This window comes from Pongo abelii, chromosome 6 (assembly GCF_028885655.2).
Source record: "Pongo abelii isolate AG06213 chromosome 6, NHGRI_mPonAbe1-v2.0_pri, whole genome shotgun sequence".
NCBI classification, from domain to species: domain Eukaryota; kingdom Metazoa; phylum Chordata; class Mammalia; order Primates; family Hominidae; genus Pongo; species Pongo abelii.
In genome coordinates this window covers 43,323,115-43,349,522 of record NC_071991.2, presented here as the reverse complement: position 1 = coordinate 43,349,522, position 26,408 = coordinate 43,323,115, and the positions used below count along the sequence as shown (strand labels likewise).

Genomic DNA, 26,408 nt, shown 5'->3' with positions numbered 1-26,408 from the left:
CTTTGGAATACCCTTAGCAAAATACCCTTAGCAAGATAAGACAAAGTAATAAATATAAAGCAAAACTAACAATTCCCATTTTCTAATTTGAAAATAGAAACTTTCCTACTAAAGTAAAAAGTGTTTAGGATAAATTTACATGAACTTGGCATTTCACTTCAAGATAAGTGCCAGTGAACTATCTGGTGAGTATGAAGTGTCTCTGCGTTAAAAAGTTAGAAGTGACTTCAACACTCAATCCACTCACCCCTTTTTTTTTTTTACTACATAAGAAAATTAACACAAAAATGCAATTATGGAAGAACAAAAAGAAAATTAACTTTAGATTTGAATATAGACCTGGGTTGGAATTTTAATTCCAATTAATGTTACTCAATCATGCCTCAGATTCATCTGTAAAAGCAGCAATAACACCTATTGTGCAGGGTAGTTAAAACGATGATATATGAATATCAAATGAGGCCATACATGGGACATTCCTGGTCCAAATGAGCAGTTTTGGAAGTTACTTTCTCCATATAAACTCTGAGATGGGCACAGATAATAGAGAAAAATTATAGAAGAAAAGGTCGAAATATCAATTAATGTTTGACCTTACTTCTGTAATTCCAAATTCCGACTCTGTTGGTCCCAGTAATAAGACTAAGTACATTTTTCCCCATGTATATAGTTCTCTAGCTCTAGTTGCTCCATGCATTTCCAGTTTTCTAGCTAGAAAGGAAAGGAGGAAGAAGGAAGGAGGGAGGGAAGGAATGAATATCTCTTTATTTCCTGTGAGTAGTTGCCGCTACACTTGAAGAAATGGGAAATCAACAGAAGAATAAAATATAAATATTGCTGATCCAAGCATCCACAGCCCATTACCAGCCTCTGCCATGGCAATATCTATTCTTTTTCTACTTGAGCTCTCTCACTCCAGCTTTTGTTCTCTCCCACATTCAGTCTGTTTCTCATCCTCTTCTGGATATTTACAGTAAAAACAAAATTATCACCCAGCAAAGGATGTGTCCATATGTGTGCAAAGTTGATCATGGAAAATAAATAAGACATAAAATAAAAATAAAAATAAAAAATACATCCCAAACAGGTCTTTTTATTTAACATAAGGCCAAAGAAGCTATCAGGCGTTGCTGAATACTGTCCACTAACTGTACAAAATATTGACTGCATGCCTCGCAAACACCAAAATATCCGCTGGAATGCCATGGAAATAAATAACTTCTGCTATAAACACATGAAAACATATCAAACTGTTATCTCTTTAAACATATTGTAAATAAAAAAATTACCAGTACTTCTACACAATAAATATTAAGAAACCATTGACATAGTTGAAATGCACTCATATAAATTAACAACTTTAATTACATTAGCCAAACAGACATTGGTTAAAGAACTGCATGTAGTATGCAAAAAAACAAAACAAAACAAAAAACAAAGTAAAAAACCAACAAAATAGAAACAAACAAACAAACAACATCAACCACAGAACACAAAAAGTTTTAAAATAAAACAGGCTTCAGATTATCTTGGCTTTCATAATTATATTTTTCTTTTAAAGAAAAATATCAACCCATTGTCAATGCACTGTTTTTCAAAGCATTTAAATAGAGGGTAAAACCCTTTGGAAATTAATACAGAAGAAATGATTCACTTTATGCATAAAAAATAAATAATAATATAGCTGAGACATGTGGTTTGCTTCTGCTCTTGAAGATGTGAACAGCTTCTAAGCATTCATTTTCTCTGACCCATACAACAGCTTCTCAGTGATACAGGGTTTAATTTAAACACATACAATGTCCACCCCCAAACCTTCTGCCCACATCTACAAGTTTTATTTATTTTGTGGGTTTTCAGGGTGACTACGTTTTTCTCTACATTGAAAAGAGAAGTTGCCAAAAGGTGCACAGGAAATCATTTTTTTAAGTGAATATGATAATATGGGTCTGTGCTTAATACAACTGAGATATATTTGTTCTCTGTTTTTTAGAGTCACCTCTTAAAGTCCAATCCCACAATGGTGAAAAAAAAATATATAAAGTATTTGTTCTACCTTTAAGGAGACTGCAGGGATTCTCCTTGAAAATGGAGTATGGAATCAATCTTAAATAAATATGAAATTGGTTGGTCTTCTGGGATAAGAAATTCCCAACTCAGTGTGCTGAAATTCACCTGACTTTTTTGGAAAAAAAAATAGAAAACGTCAATTTGGTCCATAAAATACATATTACTATCAAAAGATATTTAAAGACAAATTCTTTTCAGAGCGTCTAAGATTGGTGTGGGCAGATTTTTAAGAGCCTAGAGTTTAGTCTTAGAGAAAGAGTGAGGAGATAGTAAGGTTAGATAGAGCCACTCAGCTTCAAGAAAAAAACATACTACTAAGAATCCCATATGTTAGAATTTAAAGCCTTTACTTTTGGCCTCATGCTGCTAGGTGAAAGAGTGGTTGTTCACAGGGCTTGTATTTTCTAAGATTATTAAAGATGGTAAAATACTATTTTTCAGTGTTATCAAAAAAGGTAGCAATTTATACTTCTATTTCAAAGCCATATAAATTTAACAAAATTAAAGTTTGTGGGTGTTTGATACCCAATCACTCAATATCCAATTAAAATATGGAATAAGTTTCAAATAAAATATAGAATTACATTTCTCTGCTTCTGATAACTGTGGTCGCTAATCAACCCCCATGTTATCCCCGATATGTCTAGGACTTAACTTAAAAAGATAGCAGATGTATTTGAGATGAATGGGAACTATATATGGGTATCAGCTTTCTTGGTAAATTTCTGCTTTTGCCATGGCCTTGACCATCTTTGCTACTGCACAGTGAACTAGGACTCAATTTCTCACACTGTTTCTGCAGGTTCTGGTACCAAAGAAGATGCAGTTCAAAATACTGCCAGTTTTCCAAGAAATTTTGTAAAGTTGAACATGGCCATCTACTCTTGCCTTAAAACTTTTCTCACTACACCCACCTTCCCACATGCATGATATCCAAGGTCGATAGACGTGGATTAGAATCTACTCTCAAGTTTCTCATGCAGTGCATATTGTATTTTCTGCATAAGAAAAGGTGGCCTCTAGAACACAGTAAGTGTATTTGCCCAGTAGTGATGTTGCCTACATATAGCCACGTGTTATAGTATACCAGCTTAGTATATTTTTCAAGGAGAGCTAAACCACCTTTTGTAATGTTTGGTTTCTCACTGTTATCTTCCTTTCCAATAATTAATTTATTTTAATCTACAAATTGACATAGGGCTAAAAGCGTCAATATTTTACAAAATATTAATTAATGCAATTGTTCCCAATTATTAGAAACTTTTTTCCATTTTTCAAAAATGTTTGCCAACTTCACACAAGTGTGTAAAAATAGGGCTCTGGATTTTCAAAAGCACGTACATGAATAATTTATTAGCTATTCCAGGCAAGCTAAATACTAGAATAAACTAGATAAAAACTTGGCTTTAAGCATGTACTTTGATATTTGTAAAACAAAGGTGTTTTTTTTTTTCTTTTCTGCATCTGAATCAATACAAATTTACACATGAAGAGTTTTGGCTATAAATTAAAATTTTAGAGATTTTTACTACTGCCCTCATCTCTGCCTCCTCTTAACTGTTCTCTTCCTTACTCTCCCTCTCTTAACACTTTCTCCCAAATTAATTATCTTTTAGTTAGTGATGACATTATTTTTCCCAGCTGGTACAGGTAATATTTCTCACAACCAAGACTTAATCATTTTTAAAAAATACACTCAACTCTAATTCTGGCCTAAATATTATTTTTCTGAAAAAGCTTCTGATTTAAGATTGATTCCAATAGACACTAAGTTGGAAAAACATCAGCCCAGAGTTTTGATTATCATCCTGTTTTCCCCACAGGGGATAACTTGTAGAAGTGGGAGGGGGCACAAAAAAGAGGAGGAAATTTGATCCCTGTACAACGAAAGAGGGCCCTGCTGAATATTCACTGGAATTTCCAGGCTTTTTCCCTTCCGAATTTTTGAAATGTGCCCACCTAGTTCAGAGTAAAAGCAAAAACTATAGCCTATCCTTCTTAAAAATACTGTGTTTTGCACACAAACATTCATTGCTTTAAGAACATTAAAAAATGACAGCCTGAAGTGCTTAAAATGTGTATGGACATGGTACAATACATGTATATATACATACAGATATGCATATGCACAAGCAATGTATATATACACATACAAGCATGTAGTTCCATGAATTTGACTGAACTTGATATCCAACAGTGTACAACTACTGTACATCCAGTATGAAATGTCCTGTTTCATGGATGTAAAAGGAGTCAAAAACCAAACTTCTCAGGTCTTTTAAGCCTGAACACAATCCACACTACTCAACCTGGAATCCCAACCCCTGACTCATTGATGGTGAATGATACCAACCACAGACAGACTGTTTAAAGGCTCACACAAATGTCTTTGGTGTATGTGTCTATTTTTTAAGGTACAAAATAATAATAATAATTATAATTATAATAATAAAAATAGCTATTTTGTGTGCTGTAGCAGTTCTTTTATAGCTCACATTAAGTGCAGCTCTTAAACCCCACCCCCACCCCCAACCAAAGAAAATACTTGTTAAATAAGGATTAGACAGGTCAAACACCATTGTAGTGCAAATAGTAAACGATTAAAAAAAAAACAACAACAACATTTACAAAATATAGAAATGTTTGGATCCAACAGATGGACAAACATATTCCTTTCAAGTATCTCTCCTTGAAGAAAATAAAAATTAATCAGATTACTTCCAATACAAAAAAGTCTCTCTTTTTGTTCTCTCTCAGGTAAACAGTTTCAAACCTATTAGGTTGCATAGTTCTAAGATCATAAGCACCTTAACGAAATGTAACTTGGTATTCTTTTTTCCTTGATCTTTCATTCTTTCCATACTTGTTCTCAATTTTTTAATGTTGTTTGTTTTGTTTTGTTGCAAAAGTGGTACAGAAAAAGGAAGTGTGACCACCTGCACACGATTGTTCTTTTACCAGTATGTGTATATATGTAATGTGTGGAAATGCCTGTGTGTGTGTATGTGTGTGTGTGTGTGTGCGTATGCTGATATACACAGAGATAAGTGTCACACAGACATACCTTATGACCTGGGTAATTGGGTAGGAAAGTGCCTGTGATGGGCCCTTTCAAACTCATGGCTTTCTAGATGCTATTTGGGTTGTTCTAGTCCACACTACTGCAGACTAGATTAGTTGATTCGAGGCTCACAAGGGAACCACAAGGGAGGAAAGGACAATACCCCGTTTAAACAACTGATGTCATCAGTGTGATTTCAGAAGAAATAAAGGGTACATCATTCTCCCTTTCCCTCCCAATTCCTGTCGCTTTCACTGCTTCATCTCTGAGCCCTGGCTAAGGATTTTTTCCACATCTTCCTTCATCTGTTTCATCAGGTTTTGTTTTTAATTTACTTTTGTTTTTTTTTTTAATTTCTATTTTTCTGGTTAACTCAGAAACCGTAAAAATTTCTTCATTTTGCCACTGTCGTCTCTGGACAACTCTTGCTCCCTTTCCCCCTGGGCTGGGCAACTCTATGAGCACCCACACTCCTCCACGATCATGTTCTGAATGTCCTTTTTGATGATGTTTTGACCATCATCATAGTACAACATGGACATGGGTCTCAGCTTGGTGGGCACACAGCACGATTTGAGGTTGGCAAAGGGGCTATGGCCCCGCATGCGGTAGTGGTTGATGACTGTTGAGTGGAAGGACAGTGAGGACCCGGATGTGCCTGCTATATGGCTCGGGCACTCACCCTCGCAGTAGTTGGCATGATAGCCAGAGGGAGCAATGATCCAGTCATTCCAGCCGATGTCCTTGAAACTGACAAAGAACTGTTTCTTACAGCAGATGTTGACCTTGCCATCACACTCCAAGCCCCGCCGACGCCGGCGATGAGGGTGGTCTTCAGACTGCCGGGCCTGCAGCATGAGGAAAGGTCTGTGCGACTGCTCCTTTTCCTCATCTGCTCCTGCCCCACCTTCACCTCCTCCCTTCTTTTTCCCTTCCCCCTCCTCTTCTTTCTTCTTCTTCTTGCCCAGGAGCACCAGGCTGGCGCCACTCTCCTGGCACTGCTCACAGGCAATCCGAACGTCCAGGGAGCTCTTGCCCTGGTCCAGCAACCGCTGGATGCTGCTGGAGACAGGGAAGACGTGCCAGGTGCTCTTCCGAGCGTCTACTACTTTTTCAGAGAGCAACAGTTCACTCCTCTCCCCCTTTAAGCCCACTTCCTCGGCCTCTTCCCCTGTGTCCAAGCTGCCCTGCGGGTGCTTCTGCTGCTGGAAGAGGCGGATGGTGACTTTGGTCCTGGTCCTGTTGGCCTTGGGGACTTTTAGGAAGAGCCAGACTTCTGCACGCTCCACCACTGACAGGTCACTGCCTTCCTTGGAAATCTCGAAGTGCAGTGTCTTCCTGGCTGTTCCTGAAGATGAAAGACAGCATAAGAGAAAACAGGGACACCTGTTAATTCCAACATTTACATGCACTCACAAATTTCAGGCAAGCAGGAGTCTTCTGTGATAGACCCTCTTGAGTAGGGGTCAGCAAATGACGGCCCACGGGCTGAAACTGTTTCTGTACTGCCTGCAAACTAAGAATGGCTTTTATATTTTTAAGTAGTTAAAGAAAAGTGATATTTTGTGGCATGTGAAAATTATCTGAAATTTAAACGTTAGTGCCTGTAAATAAAGTTTTGTTGGAGCACGGTTATGCTCATTTCTGTACATGCTGCCTTTGGCTGTTTTTGCACTACAATAACCAAGGACTGCGTAGCTGCAACAGACTGTCTGGCTCACAAAGCCTAAATTATTTAATCTCTGGCCCTTTATAGAAAAAAGGTTTTGGACCCTTGCTTTAGAATGAAGAGGGCCTGCGGGTCTGTGTCTGTTGACTAATTGCTTAACCTCAGTTTCATCTTCTATAAAAATGGGAATGACATAAGGACATTTGACCTGTTATCTCACAGGTTTAGGAAGGTCAAATGAGATAACATAAACGAAAAGACACTGTAAGCTCTAGAAAGCTAAGGAAATACTATTCTGAGACAAAAATGCAGCCCCTGGCCCTGCCTCGCTGTGTAGGTCTGTGCAGTCGAGACACACTGAGCCAGCCTCCTCTTCCCTTGTCACAGCCTGATTCCTCCTCCATCACCTCTTTGCTGGGTCACTGCAGCAGCATTTTCTTTACTTTGCCTCTGCAGCACTAAGGAAGGCCTCCTCTCCAGTCATTTCTCCATGAAGCAGCTAAAGGCATCTTTCCCACAGGTGGATCTGATCACATCACTTCTTCTTGAAAGTCCTTTACTGAATTCCTATTGCTCCATACCCAACAGAAAGTGCCTGGGACTTTGGGCTCTGTACATGCTCTTCCTCCCTTGAATGTCAGCTCTTGCCCAGTCCTATTCTCTGGGGTCTAAGGCCTTGAGAATTTCACCCCCTCTCTCACCTGCAGGCAGTGACACCTGCTGTTCCTTCTGCCTTAGGTGCTCCTGCCCCAACTCCAACATACCACCCTTAGTGCTGCCTTTAATAATGTTTGAATTTTCAGATTGTTTGGATGACAGTTCCTCTAGGAGGCTTCCCTCACATCACCTCCGCCACCACCCTCCTGCCAGCCTGGTTTAGAATGCCCAGGGTCTAAGGTCACTATCATAGTCTAGTGTTTAGCAGAAAGTAGCCAACGACTTGATTACTTATTAACAAATGGAGGCATCCTTAGCATTGAGTTCTATTAAATTAAGAGAGCCACCTTGTACCTCTGAATCTCCCATTTTTGCCTCGGACCCATTACAGTGCAGATTAATGGGCACCAGAAACATATGTCAAATAGCAATCGCTGCTAATGGACAGGAAATCCCCACATTGTCAGGGCAGTTGAATTTAGCAACCACTCAGTTCTAGCCTAACTCTAAAATTAGAAAGTCACCTATTTCCTTCTCTTTTCCTAAGCAACTGTATGTTTAATGACACAGCAACAATTACTATGAAAGCCGGTATCCAAACTAAAATTTTTCAGTTAATCAAATATTTTCCCTCACTTCCATTTTTCCCACTTGGTGGCATATAGAAACATATCCTTTTTTCCACGAGCATGGACCTCCTTACAACTGTCCGCTGTACATGTATCCCATGCACAAATCCGGGAACAATCTTCAAGAAGTTCATCTTAGAACTTGCAACTCCCTGGGAGGATCTCCCTGCCTGGATTTCTATAGTTAACGGAAATCCAGCCATACTTATCACTCGAGGCCCTGAGATGTTTACGGTACTATAAATTTTAGGCACAGTTTCAAGTTCTCTGCAGCAGAAGGCAGGCTTTTCTGTGCATTGCGTACTGTAGATTCTGTTCTTAATTTAACACACTCTGCACACTGTGATTATGATAGTGGTAAATTCACTGAGGCAAGGGCCAAGCAGGGCTGCAGATGGATATGAAAGGTTCTCTGGCATCTTTCTATAAACTTATGAGGATGCTGGCCATGATGATGGTGGTGGTGGTAAGGGGAGTTCCTCTGACTCCGACCTCATATCTTTGGCAGGAGTTGAAATGAATAATAGAGCTGGGTTTATGATTAGATAGGATACCAGAGCAGAGAGCAGTTAGAGGGAGAAGCTGTCTTATTTTAGGAAGCATGATGTACATACAGGGAAGCATGATGTACATACAGGAAACATACAGGGAAGCATGTTCCCTGTATTATTTTTTCAAAATCTGAATTCGATATTCCCCTTTGCTAAGAATTGGTGTGGGTTTTGTTGTTGTTGTTTGTTTCTTAACAAAGTAAAAGAGAAGAAGATTCCCAGAAGAAGAGCTTAATCATTTAAATCTGAAAAGGCAATCAGCAGTTGATTTTAGGGTGGCAGGGTCCTGCCAAGGCCTTAGGAGAAGGCCGAGGGAAACCTCCCAAGCCTTGGATAACTGGCCTGGAGGGTGTGCAGGTTACCTCCAGGGTGGGCACATCTGCCTTGCCCCATGGAGAATGTTAACAAGATACCTGCTGTTTTCCCTTCTGCCTCTATGCAGGACAGCTTCTGGAATCCTAAACTGCACAGGGTGTCACTCCAAAAACAGAGAGATAGTAGCTGCTAAATTAGAGAACCCAGAGGGCGCAAGGTTGGGTTTTGTTTTTCTAGGAAAGAGCGTGAAACTGGAGTGTCTGACTAGTGCCCTGGATAGGGAGGCTCACTGGGTTTGGGGTAACTCATCCCCATGAGCTCTGCTCTACTCTCATCCACACCTGCCAGAAGAGGTCAGGGTGAAGGCCGATAGACAGCAGTGCTGACCTGCACGCAGTGGACTTTCCATGAATAACACCCAAGGCCGACTACAGATGTTTGGGTGGGGGTGCCAAGGGAGGGTTACTTGGCTGACTAGAATTAGGGACAGCCGTGTGCAAATTGCTTTTGTAGGGCTAGAGAGGCTGAGGCTGCTGGCTTCCAGTTACACAGCCTACAGGACAGCCCCTCATTTCACAAGAGCAGGTTTCTGATGCATGATCTAGCCCCACCCCTTCTTCACAGGCAGCTGTACTTGGAAGCAAATGATTTAGTGTTCCTGAGAGAGGATTGTACAAAGAGAGTACTCATTAGAGGGGGCTCAATCTGTCAGGTGCTGTTATATTAGGATCAGAGAGTCATCATAAAATGACTTTCATGCTGGTCTTGGCTGATAATTAACTGCATGGCATTGCCTGCGTATTGTGGAGAGGCAAGGGCGCTGATTTATGCATCCGTTTAATTATCTGAATTGAAAGACTCTGTTCCCTGTATTTGCATCCACTGCCTGCGTGCTTTCTCTCTCCCCCATATTTCTGACATTTGGATTTTCCCCCTACTAATTGACATGCCTGTCGCCTCCTTCTCCTGGTGTCCATTTCTGGAACTGCTATTTGTATATTGCATGATATTTTATCAGGAAAAAAAATAAAACAGATCTAATTTCATGAAAATGCTGTTGCCATAATGCTCAGGAGAACAGGGGGAAGAGAGAGATTCAAGTCTTCCTAATGTCTGCCTTATATGCAGGTACATTTTACAAGTTCTATTGTATTCTGACTTATTAAGCAGTGCATATTTCTTTCTTTTACATTAGCTTTCATTGCAGAAGGGTGTGGGGAGATGAGACTGCTGGAAACTGACGTGGGATTGATGTTTATCAGGGCTGTAGGCTTCAGAAATATATTACAGCCTCGGAATGTCCTAGGTATGAAAAAGATAATAAATAACAGGTCAATTTATTATATTCCCTTTATCTCTATATTACCTGAGAGAGACTGCTATGCTGCAGTGACACTTTCAAGATGCCCCAATCCTCCAATCTCCATGCATAACAATTTGAAAAAGGGAAGGTTGACTAAGGCTGGGATGTTCAGGATCAATTTCTAATCAGTTTCAGGTTTCACTCAAATATCTCATGCTGTAAAATCTTGAAATGAATGCCTTCCCATAATGTGCCGTGAGCAGGTTCTGCATTAGTTTGTACAGGTGCGACCTAGGTTCCTGCACTATTACCTAGCTAACCAGATATAGCTGGTTGCTTTGCTAACCTTTCATTACCTACTCTCTGATAATATTCTTTTCATCCTCTGTGCTATTTTTTCCCTCCCGAGGCTTGTGAGCAAGGCTGTATCACAGCCTGCTCTGCCTGAGTAATTCACTAAGAAAGTCCCACGCAAACCCATGTGGGTGATAATATTTCATCACTTAAACCTCTATGAGCTCGGTGGACACATACCAAAGAGAGAGAAAAAGAGGTGCAGATAAATGGGCAAAGAGAAATTTTGTACCTCACAGGGAATACCTCTGAAATGCTGCTGGGTGGGAAGGATTGGACAGAGGAGAGACTGTGTAAGCTGGAAGGAAAGATAGCTGGAAGGGTGTTTGCAGCACATTTTTCTTTGCTTTCAGAATTTTAAAAATGTTTTGAATAACTCAATCATGAAGGCATGCCAAGGGTTAAGCAACTAAGCCCCTTGTTGTTCCCTCCCCCTACACTAAGATGCAAAATGCTGGACTCATCCAAAAGTCCAGCATCTCAGATTTGCAGGTGTATGAACATTTTCAGTTAAATAAGCAACACACACATGCAGTTTTTCGATTTGGTTTTGTTTTCCTCACCAGGGTCCTGCTTAAAATATGTTGCTTTTTTACATATGGGCAATAATTATGTCTCTAATGCGAATGTGGAAAGCCTCGTTGTTTATAGAACATATTTAAACTTACCATGGGGTGGGGGTTGAGGGAAGCCTCCCTGTAAAAAGCATCTGTTCCTTTAATTTTCCATTCTTCATCAAGATTTCACTGTGCCTAGATATGGTATAGTCAATGGTAAGGGTATACACAACTACCATTTACAGGGTGCATTCTCTGAAGCTCTAACTTTGTATTTGGACTGCTTCCAGGGGTTTCTGCAGAAAGCAGTAAGTGAGGTCTTAAGGTTATTCCTCCTTTGACCTACAGTAGAGGATCTTTCTTGCAGTAGAACTATAGGTTTGGCCATAAATTATCTTGATTAATTTTTTAGCTTTAATGTCCCTCCTTAGGGTCCATTATTGATTTATAAATGCCCAACCACAAACATCCATCATCCATGCCTCTTCCATTAAAATAGTGATGAAAAAGGTTAAATATTTTGGGAGAAAGAGGTTTTAGGTTCCTACAAGTAGCAAAAATTCTTAAGGTTCAACCCACAAAATTTCAGAGACTTCTTCCAAAGTTCCTGAGAACTTTGGCACTTTTGATTTTGGACTTAGGAATCAGTCGAGTACGAAGAATTCAGAACTACAGCTAGGAGATCACGTGCAAGTATTTTTTAGCAGAAGAGGGGCCAAGACAAATACGTGTTTTCAAGAAAAGTGCCTGGGAAGGTATTACTGCAGTTCTTTAAATATTACAACGGACTTTCCACCCTGGCATCTCCACCACTCCCAGCCCAGTCCATCCACTGCACAGGCCGCAGACCACTATTAATCTCTTTTCCCATCTTTCCCCACCATTTCTCTCCACACCCTCAGTTCGGAAACAAACGCATCCTCAGAAGATGAACACCATGTTCCCACAAGGCATTACAGAAAGAACCTTTTTCCTCCCTGTTTGAAGTCACTTGTCATTTGTCGCTGGTGGAAACTGTTGATAAGGCAGGAAAACTAGGCAACAAAATCAGGGGAGACGGAAGATGTTTTTGTTACGACCCGGGAGACCGTATTAGGGAGAGACTTGTGAGCAAATCAGTATCGCTGATGATTCATGGTCACATTTCTCCCTGCTCCGCTTTGTTTGCTTTTGAAATTTATCACTCGTCTGCCTTCCATAGAGCTCCGGAATGTTCACATGTATCACTAGAATTTCCATTTCCTTTCCTTCTGTCTCATTTAATGTATTACAGGTAGTCATGCTTCTCCCATCTCATAAATTCCTAACTTTTTCTGCAGGATGAGAGGGAGCAGGAGGTAACTGATAATCACCAAGATTAGGGCGCTACAGACAGGGGCTTCCAGTAGGCGCAACTGCCTTTCCCTGGATACACTGACAAGGAGCAAAAGTCTTTGGAACGCGCCCTCTTGTGGCCGCTCTTCTCCATTATTCACGGAAGCGAGCGTGTAATCCCTAAAGGCATCCATCCCTAAGGGAGGGGTGATTCACAGAAAAGTTCGGAAGATGGGAATGGAATGGTGGGAGTCAGCTTCATTTTGAGATGGCTGTCTTGGGGTGGGGAAAATGGTCATCCAAGCAAAGCTTCTTGGATCCCTGTCTGGGCAGTGCAAACTTCTAACTCAAATCTTCCATACATAGTATCCTCCAAGGGGTAGACTTATGTGTTGCACTCAACAACACCTAGGCTACGTGAACACATCCATTTCTCGGTGTTTCATGTGTCTTTCTTTCCCTATTCTTTCTACAACAAGTGCTATCAATTGCTAAGCTAATTACCAGAACCCACATCCAGGTTTGACAGCATATGGAGACTTAGAGGTACATTATTATTATGCATTGATTGACCACCTACTGTCATGAGTCAAAATAAAATAAAAATAAGATGTATCAGCCAAAAAGGCCACTGAATTTAGCTTCATTGACATTTATAGTGATAGCTTGGCTTTACCCATCCCTTCTATCTTTCCTTGTGAAGAACTCTGTAGGCCTTAAGGTAAACATTGAGGGTTTTGTGCCAGCCATGCAAAGAACACACTAACCTTGGTGAGAAATCTTGGGTGATGTGACATACATAAAAATAAAATCATTTTTGTTTGTTGGGATACATTTCAGAGAGCCTTAGAGTGATTCCCTGCTGTTTAGTCAATAACAACTCGCATCAACTTTACAAAAATTGGGCACTTTCTACCTAAACAGGATGGGACAAACTCAGTTAAAATAGTCCTCAGCACTTCAGCTTTTGGAGGCTCTCTACTTCTGTAGCCATGCCTTGGCTTTATCCAACAATCAAAGAGAGAAAAGGCAAAAATTACACGTAGCCTCAAATTGAAGAATCTTGAGGTTGAAAGGGGCTGCTATGGGTCTGCATCTGCTATGGGTTTGCATCTGCTATGGGTCTGCATCTGTGGCATACTCATGGGTGACGATGTCTGGATTCTATGCTGCACAAAATGGTTATAAGGGAAAGAAAAATACATTCTTTTTTCTATTCTCCAAAAACTCTTGACATTCCACATAGTTGGAATGTTATTAAAGTTGAATTATTCCAAAAGCAACAAGACATAGGTCTTTTCTATTCATGTTCATATATTTGCTACAATCATTTGGATGATAAATATCTTTTCCTGGACTAGCAAAATCAGCAGCAAAATGCTCACGTGGTTTTCTGCTTGAAGAGTAGACTGTCCATATAGCAATCATTAAATATGTGAAATTACATTAAATCAACTTGAAGTTGATGTGTGAAATCCCTCAGAGAAAAATAAGCAATTGTAATAAACGTTTTCTAAGAATCCAAAGTCAAGTTGTAAAGTCAACCAGGAGTTTCCCATTACAAATCTTAAACTTGACTCAATGTGAACGTCCAACGAATCGCTTTTTAAAAAATCTCTCATTTTCTTTCAAACTAAACACCTAACTGAGAAGTAAAAAATGACAAGATCTCATACAGTTGAGAGAAGATTGGCACAGAAAGGAAGACCACACATAAGAAAGAATGTAAATGGTCAAATTTTTTCACTGCCAAATCTCTAAATGCTAAGACAGTGATTTGCTGTACACGTCCAGTAAGTCAGAAAGAGGGGCATATTGCTAGTAACAGTAGTGCAGTTAAAAGTGGTCAAAGGCATAGGTATACTTAGTCATATGACATGGTTAAAGGCAACTGGATAGGAGCTGTCATTGAATCCATCATGTGTGGAGGTTGGTATATAAAGACAGGAAGCAACCCTCCAGACCACTGAAATCCGTTTCACACGCGAAGCCAAATATCATAAATATTTTCTTTTTTACCTTTTCCCACCATGAAAAGTTGAGGAAAAAAATGGGTGTCAACTTGAAAAGTTCCAACCTAGCTTTCTTCCTCAAAAAGCTCCAGAAGATAAAGTCCTAATGATCATGCCTTTTGAGGCTGGGTTAAGAAAGAGCTTTAGGGAAAGAAAGTAGGATCTTCCCTAAGTGAGAGAGGCTTCTGGTGAGACAGCCAAACTGGGAAGCTTGTAGGACACCAGGGCTTCTCCTGCAAGGGGAAGCCACTCAGCCAGCAGGCTATCTGCACCCCCGGAAAGATGCCCCGGTCTTTCATGGTTTTCTTGAAAACAGAACATCTGAGTCAACAGGTTTTCAGATTGGAAATTCTGAGTGTTGCCTTAATTGTTTATACTGCTGCGGCAAACTTTTAAACAAAAATGCTGGGAGTCCCTGCACATACTTTACTGGCCATATGCTCTACCAAACAAAACAATGGCATTCCTTTCAAATGGAGTTGGCAAAGGATGCAATTCTTTAGCCTGGCATTACCATGAAAGTAACACGGTATTAACACATCTGTGTGCCTGACGCGCATGGGCTTGCCGGCATGCAAAGGATCTGTGTCACTTAACTATAAAAATAGCCTGGCTCCAAGTCCATGGGCCCATACTTTTGACAGGTATTGGTATTCAGCAACAGGTTAGTGTGGTCCTGGGCCAACGATTAGAATCTATTTATTAAAGTTCTTCCTCTTAAGGATTGAGTGAGTTCAGCGTAGTATCTGAGAGTAGTTTGTCAAGGTTGCGTTCCTTGGCAGAGAGCTCTTAGTAACTTTAGAAAGAACAAAACTGGTTGTTTTATGTATTTTTTTTTCTTTCAGAGAGCAAAAGTCAGTGTCCCAAAAGTAACTGCTAGTTCAATGACAACTGTCTCCCAAAGTAGCTCTTCCCTGTCTTGAATGTGGTGCCTGTGCACTTATAGACAGTTTCTAAAGGTAAAAATGACTGTCACTCATAAATATGCCCTGCTTCTCCAATGTGGCCCCAGATTGGACTTTTAAAGGGGAAGGTTTGTTTTAAAAGAGTGACTTCATCTGTGCCATTCCACTCCAATCCTGGCACACTCACCCCTCTACCCTCAATAAAAACTTGGATGGGGTCCGGAAGCCTCCTCTGCTCCCCAAGCACCCGAAAATGCCGCGGCTTTCCTCCGGCTACTCAGATCTGGTTTCACAGGCAGGGCAAGGCAGCCCCTCACAGTCTGCCTTCCAGCTCAACATTGGCCCCGAGCTTCCTCTCTGTGTGACCGGCTGAGTTTAGTAAGTGTAAGCCAGTCATCTCCAGGCAGAGCTCGACCGAGAATTCCTTTTCTGTAAAGTCCTCTCCCCCTCCCCTGCCTGCCCTCCGTCGGCTAGTCCGCTACCATCACCTAATAACTAATAACCTTCCCAGGCAGTTTCCAGCTGAAGGAAAAGAAGTTCCTCCTGGGACTGCTAAAGAAATATATTTTACCCTCCCACCCCCCACCCCTCCCCACCCCCTGCCAATGCCAGCACCAACCTGACTCGGCAAACGTGATGATCTCCGAGGTCTGCTCCATAAGTTCATTCATTTCTGCCCTCCTTCCAATGTCATCCTCTATCTCCACATACCCGTTCTCCCCGACTTTGCCCACATGAAGCTTTCTGATCGCATTCAGAAGCGCCGCCTTGGGCACCGGCTGGGTGACATCGGGTCTCTTCTTCAAGTGCAGCATGTTTAAAATGTGCTTCTTGACGGCCTCCACCATCTCTGGCTGAGAGTTGGGTACATCCTTTGGGAGGGCGGCCAGCGCACAGGACGGACAGTCGGGGGCCGCGCTGTGCCCCTCGGATCCTGGGGTGGGGGAACTCCTCACTATAATCCAGCAACTTGCCAACAGAAATCCTCTCAGCCAAAGCAAGGGCATCCTGGCAGCAAAAGTTGTTGTGATTGCCTTTTTAAAAGGCCCTGCTTTTCCTCCCCCCTCACGCGCAGGTTTTTTTGTGTGTGTGGTTTTTTTTTTTTTTTTTTTTTGGTTTTTTTTTTTCCTTCTCCTCTTCAGCAAATTCTCTGGAACAAGAACAAAAAGTTTTCTGTGAAGTTTTGTTTGCAGGTTCCTCTCTGAATGCAGTCAGTGCTGTAGGTTTGTGGCTGTCAGGGAGGAGAGTTCTGACTGTCTCCGAGTAAGAGAGAAGGAAGGAGGGAGGGAGGGAGGGAGGGAGACAGGGAGGGAGGGAGAGACAGGGTTGGGGGGAGACAGACAGAGACAGAGAGAGGATGGGAGGGAGAGAGAGACAGAGAGAGAGGAGAGAGGGGGAGAGAAGAGAGAGGAAAAGAAGGGGGGAGAGAGAGGGAGAGAGGGAGGGAAGGGAGGGGGAGAGGGAGAGAGGGAAAGGAAGAGAGAGAGAGAGAGAGAGAGAGAGAGAGAGAACGGATTGGCCCTAAGTAAGTGAGTGAATGGAGAGGGAGGGAGTTTGCTGTGAGTAGGGCTGTGATTAGGGAGGGAGGGACAGCCCGTTTTCTGACAGGCTGCTCTCCTTCTGCTCTTAGCTTCCTCGCAGACACCTCTCTTCAAATATCACCATTTTCGGGGGTTCTACTTTCTCTTCTAAAATAAATTCTCCTAATTTTGTTCACTATTTTTTTTCTTTCTCTGCCCAGTCTCCCGGTTTCACCTTCTTCCTTTTTTGGAGGGGAGAAAAGAAACCCCAAACAAACACAGTGTCTCAATCAACAGGGATGACTTGATTGAAAAAGTCTGTTCCCACCGCCCCTCCACCCTGCCAAGCCACAGCCCTAGGTGGTAAAACGCCCACCTGGCCGCGTGGTGGGGCAGAGGGTGCGGGGAGGTCCGGTGGACAGGTAGTGGAGGTCAGGGAGGAGGGACTCAGGGGTAACAGAGGGTGCCTGGGCCAGTGGATTGTTCTGGCCTGATGGGATCCAGGGGAGATGGTCCTTTCCCCCCATTCATTCATATTTAAATATTCAGGTTATCAACACTGGCAGGCCATCTGAGGAGAGCGCAATGGAACTTTTGTTTGGGGTCATATAATACACTCCACTCTTCCCAACTGTGAAATGCAGCAGGGCACTGAAGGACCAGAGGGCAGGCAGCCTGTCACAAGCCCAGGTTCCAGAAGCGCTTTCTCCGCCGCGTTCAGCTGCCCCCTTCTGCCGGGGACCCACTCACTCTCACACTTTACAGCCTGCCACCACTCGCCGGACTTCACAGATAAAATGCAAAATTCTCTTGGCCTTTCCCACATCCTTTTATAAAAAGAGTGCACTTGTATGACTTGAATAACTGGTCCTATGGGAAAAGACTCTCTAAAATATATTGGCAAATTATTTTTCTCTGTCATGTGGTAGTTTTTTCAGCTTGCCCCTAGCCTGTCCCGACCAGTGCATTCATAGACAGCCTCCTTGACTGCTTCTTTTTCCCTCAAAGGAACAGTACAGATGAAATCATCATGGATTTTAGTGTGCACAGAAAAAGAAAAATGTGAATTTTTTAACAATGCCTTTCTAAGGCTTAAAAAAATTCTTCCCCCTCCCCTTTTTTTCATTTTCTGTCTTATTGCTTTTATCTTGCAGAAGAATCTTTAAGGGGTCCATCTGTTAAAGCGTTCCTTCCTTCTCGGTTTCTTTCCCACACATAAGCCCTCTTGGTTTCTGAAGATACACTCAGCTTATATCTGACACCTAGTGTGTTCATAGCATTATAGTCAAGCAATGCAGTTTAGGTGGAAAGAGTTAATAAATATCATTACTACAAGATAAGATCTGAGTGCAAGGGGAAGAGGGCAAGAAAATTGTGACACTAAGTTAAAATTACAGTTTGCACAGGTTAACAATGCTTTCTGAATTATATATACTGTCTCCTTTTCCAAAACAACTATTTGTAAGACTTTTTCTGTTACAAGTAACCTAACACCTTTGGGGTTTCAGCTCCAGAAACATCAATTACTCCACCATTATTGTTAAAACTTTGTCAACATTGCCTAAAAAGCCTCATATTTTTTTACAGGGATGGTGAAAGAGAATGGGGGAGGCAGGGGACATTTGTGTTACAACGGTTTTATAAAAAATCTTTGTACTATAATACTTAACATCATCCACCTATTTGGAGTCACATATACAGTACCCAAAATGTTTTGTAGTCCAATTAAGTTTTACAAGAAAGTCTGAAATACAACCAAAAGTTTAATGGCTCTAAACAACTGAAGAGTCCTAATAGCAGCATTTAGATAAGTGCAACTTATCAATATTTGGATTCTGTCTGCATCTGAGTACGTGTGTGTTCCCTGAATTTACTGTTTGTGAATGTAACTCTTAAAAATAGCTTTCTCTTTGGCATATGTACTTGTATATATGTGCTGAGTGGGTTGTATAAACATATAATCTATTTGCATGCTCTAGGACTATTAAAAGCTATATTAACCTGCCTGAATAATACAAAAAGGTACACATCACAATGCACATTGGAAATGCCAATTAGTTGTAAAATTCCTCCTAGCTATCCTATCTTTGAATGTGTAAAGAGCTCAGAAGTAAGAGTTAAAAAGCATTACCTTTCTGGTCCCCACTCTTCCACCAGCCGGCTCTTGTATCATGTGGTAAGAGCTGTCTGAGCTCCTCTTCATGGTATTGGCACTGTGAAGTTTTATACTGTACTACTTATTTGTACACCACACATTGGTACCACTGAAACAGAGGAGGGCTGGGGCTTTGTTTGGGATTGGTTGGAATCAGCATGACATCAGCGGATGACTGGTTTTTCCAGTGTGAGACATTTCATAATTCATTATCTAATGGAAAGCCCTTCCTGGCTTCTGAGACACTACTGGGTGATGCACTGAGCCAGTGAAACCTCTGGCTAGGATTACTCTACCTTTTAGAAAAACATTGGAATCAAATAGATATGTCTCAATGAGTGTGTCCAACTTTCAACTTTTACTACTCGCACACACGTCTCGTTATATTCAGGTTCAGTTTTATGTCTTTACATAAAACATCTGTTACTTCATGAAGTTGCTTCTATTTACAAAGTATTTTATTGTTTCTTTCAGGAAAGAAAATTGGTAGTGTTCTTTATAGGGATTCTAATTTTATATTTTTAAAATAAACTATTTCATTGAGGAAAAAAATTGGGAAAATCTGTATAATCATATGATGATGGTCTCCCCCCACCCCAACCAACTTACACTATTATTTTACATCTTGAAATTGAATGCCTGCTTCATAAATCAAGAACTTTGGAAATAGTAATTCTCTTTAAGTGAACTTCATGAGTATCCTTCCCAGGTCTTTAGAATCCCATTCTAACTAACCAAACACACACACACACACACACACACACACACACACTCACACACACAACAACAACAAAAACCCTCATGCATCATTCTTTTTTACCAGAACTTCAACTCCTATAATTTCTAAATTGTTACAAATATAACAGAAGATTAATGAAAAGAAGTGAACACTCCTTGAAATAGGGGGTAAAGCTGGTCAGGCTTTTTTTGTGGGGGAGGGGTGTTGGCAAGTCTGGTAAATAACACAGGAGGAAGGGGTCCTCTGACAAGAATGGTGAAGGGTTGTTTGAAGGACTATAGCTGAAGCATAAGCCCAGTTCTCATGACAAGTTGGATAAAATGTGCAAAATTGGGAGCTAATGAGAGCCATATGACCAGATATGTTGTTTTGTATGCAGGATTTAACATGCATAAAATAAACTTTTCACTGTGCCCACAAGCAAAATATAGAGGCTCTGGCCTCCTGATGTGTGGCTTAAGCAGGTTCCATTAGGACACCAGAAGTTTTCTGTGTCAAAGGGTCTCTCTTGGCTAGATACAGAGAAAGTGTGGGTGCTGAGCTGTATGGGGGTGGGGGGAAGGAGTATTCTAAGAACTGCATATGCAGAAATGAAGTGGAAAAAAAATCATTAGGTTGTAGAGGAAGAGAGTGAATCTGAGTGGCAAAGACAGAAATAGGATTAATGATGGTGAACTCCAAACCTGCCCCTCAGCTTAGCACTGGGTGAACTCAAACCCTTTATAAGAAAGGAACTTCTCCACCCTTTTTGCTGAGAATTAGTGGAGTCAATGACCTTCAGGGCATCTAAACTCACCCCTGACCCACACATGAACCATAGTGTCCTGAAAACATCCCCTCTGCCCCCACACAAAGTAGTGTGTGTGTGTGTGTGTGTGTGTGCGTGTGTGTGTGTAGGTGATGTGGGTTGGGGGTGGGGGGCACAAAACAAACCCAGATCAGATCCCAGTTCCTCTGCTCACTCACCGTGTAAACTCAGGCCTCAGTGTTCCCATCTATAAAATGGGATCCATGATATGAACCTGTGGGGGTCAAGTGCAGCCGTCAGATAATAATAAGTGATACTATTTCTGAGAAGCCTGGTGGCTCTTCTTAAACATGGGTGTCACAGGAATGTGCAGCTCTCTGACCAGAGGAGCCACAACACAAGTGTGACTCTGAAACTCCGCTGGCCATCTGATGCCACCGAGTGCCCACCTGCCAGGCCAGCCTACCAGCCGTGCTGCAACCCCTCTGCAACCACCTGCACCACAGTGGCAATGCCTCCTCGCTCGGTGCAAATCAAGGTGGGGGTGGTGGAGGAAGCAGGCAGGTTAAAATAGCTTCTGTGGAATATTCTAGACTGGGAATCAGCTTTTCCCTGCGGAACTCAAGGGCCCGGGGCACAAGCTGGTCAGCTCAGTCCTGACCAGAATCTCCTTCTCCTTCCTTGGTTTGGTTTCTCTTTCACTTCCCCCTCCCCCGGAGCTTCCCCGCACCCCAGGCCCTTCGGGTCCCGGCTTCTCGGCCCTGCTACTGTACCTTGAGCAGCACCTGCTGGCAGCTTCCAGGGATCACGCCGGAATGCGGCCGCTGCTCGAGCCCAGCTCGCAGGATGCCTGGAGCCAGGGCCAAGCCGTTCTAAGCGGCAGCCTCTATTTTTACCCTGAGCACCAGCAAGGGCAACTTCTTTTAAGAGCAGCTCTTGATTATTTCCCCCCTTTTGGCAGCTAAAGAATTCAGGGAGGGGAAAAAAATAACTGTTCAGTGAGTGCAGCTGGGAATCTCTGAACCCAGCCCTCAGTGCCAGGGAGTGAAACCACAGCAAATGTCAGGGAGCGGGACCTGCGGAGGGGCCGGCTGGCTCCCCGCGGACAGAGGCGAGCCGGGAGCGCTCGCGCACCAGCCAATTGCCCTCTTCTGAGTGCGGAGCGCGGTCCTCCAGCGACTGCACTAGCAAAGTGGCCCGCTGCCACCGCGTTATTCACCTAGTGGAGGCGGCCTGATTTACTGGCGACTTCACAAACCCAACTCCACGCTGGAGCATTTGCATGGCTCTGTTCTCGCCTCGAGGAGCAGCCACTAGCGAACCCGGTGGAGCAGCTTGCTGCGAGAAGGAGCCGGGAGGGAAACTGTGGTACCTTATTTTACTGTAATTGCAAAAGGAACGATGTGCCAGAGATTTATATTTAGAAGTTGTATGTTTCTACTTTTATGTAAATGGAGCAATTAGGGCCTGTCTTGCTGCTGCTAACTCCAATGCGTGTGCATTGCTGGGGAGCTGGTGTTTTCAATCACAATTAGTGAGCTGGTCAAAAAACAAAGTTCGTTTAAGGATAAGAGCTCAATTGTGCGAATGGGGGAGAGGCCAGCGTTCGTGTGCCGGCCCGTGGCTTACGGTGACACCTAGCTTAGGGCCACGGCCAACCCTATAGTGGTGTTCACCTGTGGCAGCAGCTGTCCCTGTTCAAAGTTGGCATAGATGAGGAAGCAAGAATGTTCACTTTTCTTCTCAAGCAAACCGTCTGTCCTTCAGCTTTCATCCACGCTATTAATTGGTCTCTTTCTTCACTACTCCTGGAGCAAGGAGACAGGCCCAGAAAAGGGAGGGGGTGGGGTTGGGGCATTTTTCAGGGCTCTATTATTTTAGCTGCTGCTCACGGATTGCTGTTATTCAGTCAAAAATACAAGCCAGGAGTCGCGAACGCCCCAAGCAGGTGACTGGGATGTTGTTCTCTGATTCAGCTGAAATGACACAAGGCTGGGGGTTCAGAGGCACGGACAAGAGTGCTGACGAGTCACGGTGTTTTCGTTCCTTCCTATGAAAAAATCTGTTTCCAAAAAAGTATGATTTCTGGTTCATCCCGTCTGGGAAACCGAACATAAAACGTGACTACGGAGAGAAATCAAAAGGACTCGAGGTGTTCCCAGCAGCTGATGTGTTATTCTGGGGCTCAGGCCGGAAAACCTGGCCTTGTTGGTGAGGGGTGACTCCCTCCAGAGGCAGCTCAGAATCCAGAGAACGTGGGCAGGATCCAGAGTACTATTTGCTGCAGGGAGACTGCGAGAGTCTGTGATGAAGGGTCTCATCAAATGGTTTAAATCGAACATGGGATTGGCAAACCCTGCCTGTTTCCTGGACAGCCGCAGCCTGTACATAGCTTGGGCTGAATGTTAGGTAGAAAGATTTGGGACAAAAGAGAATCAGCGTTTCACATTCAAAATTGAACTGGGAAGCTGTTTTGCTTTTAAGTTAAATCAATGAATGAATAGCTCGAAACAGAGAGAGAGAGGAAAGCATTAAAATGTCCCCTGAAATTCATTGAGAACAACAGGGTCAGAAATGGTTAATCTGAAACTTGACTTGTAAGCTTCACATTTCTTTCAGAACCACCAGAATATCCCACAAGGCCTTCTGCTATGTAAGAGCACTCTGTTTTTAGATTATTTGGAAATGCTGCTTTCTGAACCAAGGGAACCCAGATACTAGAACTAAAACAATTAGGGAAAAGAGAAGGAGGAAGAAAACCCAGTAAGTAACCTATTACTCTTCATTCTACAGCAGTGGTTCTCAACCGGGGCGATTTTGCTCCCTGGGGAACATCTGGCCATGTTTGAAGACATTTCGGTTGTTACAGCTGGGAGGGAGGTTCTACTGATCATTAGTGGGTACGGCCCAGGGATGCTGCTGAATATCCTACCATACACAGGACAGCCCCCAACAACAAGAAATTATCTAGCCGACAGTGTTCATTGTTCTGCAGTTGAGATACCCTGATTTCATATTATAATTGTAAAGTTTCACCCAACCTTCTCCCTATCCATCTCCAAGAGGCCTTGGAAACCAAGAAAAAAAATTGCAACTCTACAAAATACTAATAATTCAAGTGATTCTGCTTCCTTTTGCATCTTATGTTTTCTGATTACTGGAGACTACAGATACAATGTTCCTCTTGGGCAACCTCGTTGTTCCAACCAACTTTCACGTATGATCTCAATACATTTTCCTGCTGGCTTTTTGTTCTAACCTAAAGCAGAATCTTGGTGACCAGCAACAAAATGAGATGGGCTGGCCCACACCCAAGTTGTTAGGAGACAAGAGACTCATGCAAAAGAGTAAATGAATAAAGGACTGAGTTGTTCATTTTAGCAATTCAGTATCAGATAAATCCATGCAATAGAGAACTCCCTGAAGTAAAATTCACCAAAGTAAGATTACCATGCCTTTCTCCTAGAGCAAACAAATATGATGTAGCTTGATTTTATTTGTTTAATACCTTAGGGGAATGACATACAGTCAATATTCAAAGAGATAAAACAGTGTTTTGCTAAATCCTAATGGCTGTTGCAAGCAACATTATATTCTCCAAACTTCCTTTGTAAAAGGAAGTGGTGTGGCTGTTAAAGGAAGGCCATGCCCTTCCAGGTGTTGCTTTCCTGTGAGGACTGGGGAAACTATTGTGAAGGATTCCATCTCATGGAAAATCATAAGAGTAATCAACAAGTATTGGTGAAATGCACAAAAGGGAAGTTGCCTGGATGAAACTAGCTTAGAACTGAAATCTTGTTGTCCAGACAGTGAGCGCTTACTTCCCTGGTTCATCACTTAGCTCCTGAGTGACATGGGTCATCCAGAAAGGAAAGGGTAGGTCAGAGATCATTTTAAGATGAAGGGAGCCATGAGGGGAATGTCTTAGACACTCTAACGCCATGTCATCTCTTCCAACGTGTGAATCACCGTCTCCTCAGGTAAATGGTCATTTTGGAACCAAAGGCCTCAATCAACTTTCAAATGATTCAGAAATGCCTGGACTTCTTCCCAAGAAGTAACCATGTAGTACATGTAAAAAAAATTCAATATTGAAAGAAATACTCATTTACAACTGCTATATAAAAACATATATTGAAAAAAACCCAGACTAACTCAACCTGAAGAAATATGCCCTCAACATTCTTCCTGACCAATATATATTTCAAAATTGTTTATCATGACTCAGTTCTAACCCAATCAAGAAACATCTGCTTCAACAATTTATCTTCCTATTGCCCCAGAAGATTATTGAAAAATACTCCCCAAGGAATGTGGAACAGATTGTTGTAATCATTTTTCTCACCTGGATCCCCTTGGGTAATAAGTTCCATTGCTGACTTGAAGACATGGTGATTTAGCACGTAGATTCCATTGGACTGATAAGAGAGCAGCAATCTTGATTTGCATCCACTTTTGCCTATCCACAAAGATCCCCCTACAACCTGTTCCCAAATCGCTGCTTGGAGGGAAAAAGCCCAACAGAAAAGCCTGGGGGCAGTTCTGTGTGTATTTTTTTAAAATCAGTGAATTGCTGCCTCCCTCGTGTCCTAATAGAGTCCAAAGGTTCTGCCCTCTGTGGGAGCAGCTCCAAGGCATGGGCTGAGTGCCGCTGTTCACGAGTCCTGTGGACTCGCGTGGACACTGGCAGCAGCTCAGCTAGGTAAGTAAATATTTCCAGGTGGCCCACTCTAATTTTAGGAAGGTCAAGTTTGCAAAGGTGAAATAGCAAGTAGGACTTCTGTCACTTTATCAGATTGGAAAAGCAAACTGTAATTAAGCACAATATTCTTACAGAGTTTAAAATGGAATCACTGAATTCTACCACCAGCTTTAAACTTTCAAAAAATAACTTATGGCTACAATCCCTCTTCTACTCATTGAGTTCCTCTTGAAAGATGGAAGAGTATAATGAATGAGGGAGGAGCCTCTATAGTAGAAGGAAAAAAACACTCCAGAAAACCTCTCTCCCAAAGGCCAGGGGTTCATTTGTGATCCCTTAATGAAACAGGGGCAGAAAGCCAACAAGGTAATTTTGGCCAACTCCAACATCACTTAACTATGAGCTGAGAATAATTAAAATGGTGCTCCCTGTAGAAAAGAGTTCATCCAATAAGTTTCCCAAATTTCAAGGAGCTTTTGTTTTATTAGATGCTGTTAGCTTCATGTTAGTCACAGGAAAAAAAAATGCCCACATACACACGCACAACTAAATGTAGTCAGTTTGCTCAGCTGCTGCTGACGTCACTGCTGCCCACTAGGAGTGAGTTACTGTCATAACCCCTCTTTTATTAATCATAGGCTGGAGGAAGCACAAAGTGAGTGACATCATTAGGCAAAGGACCGGCTAACTCATGCTCCAATTTACTCAGCTTTATTATAACATTTCTCGAGTGTCATATGAAAGTGATTACCATTTCACACTTTCCCCATCTGAGCAATCATCCCTAACCTTCAATTCAAATTCCCAGAGAAAAGCTTAGCTTTTCAGATGGAGGTGCATAAAGGCCAAATCTCACCAAGGGTCCTTGTCCCAAGAAGGAATGTCCTCCTCAGAACGCCTTCTTCCTGGGCTTGAAACAGAGGCAGTTTCTAGAACCATTGGATACTAAATAATTCTCCATTGTCTCTGGCCCTGGCGGTGGTCTCTGACTGGAGAAGACCCTGACAGTCCAGATGGGTGCAGCCAAGTATGGCCTCCCAGTGACCAAGGGCACAGCCACCTCAGTGCTCTGAAGTATGCAAAACACCATTTGAAGATGAGGCAAAAGGTAGTGGTTGAATGTGTGGATCCTGCAGTCAGACTGACT

General features: G+C 42.3%; 1 protein-coding gene across 1 annotated transcript; it reads right to left on the bottom strand.

Annotated features, from left to right (window-relative positions):
• Positions 1 to 1,073: 1,073 nt before the first annotated feature.
• On the bottom strand, positions 1,074 to 19,202 carry INHBA (inhibin subunit beta A). Its single transcript, XM_002818024.5, has 3 exons — positions 19,049 to 19,202; positions 16,017 to 16,547; positions 1,074 to 6,479 (listed from the first exon to the last, which is right to left on the bottom strand). Exons 2-3 carry the CDS (start codon positions 16,402 to 16,404, stop codon positions 5,587 to 5,589), a joined length of 1,281 nt encoding a protein of 426 aa, XP_002818070.1. The 5' UTR covers positions 16,405 to 16,547; positions 19,049 to 19,202; the 3' UTR covers positions 1,074 to 5,586.
• Positions 19,203 to 26,408: the final 7,206 nt, after the last annotated feature.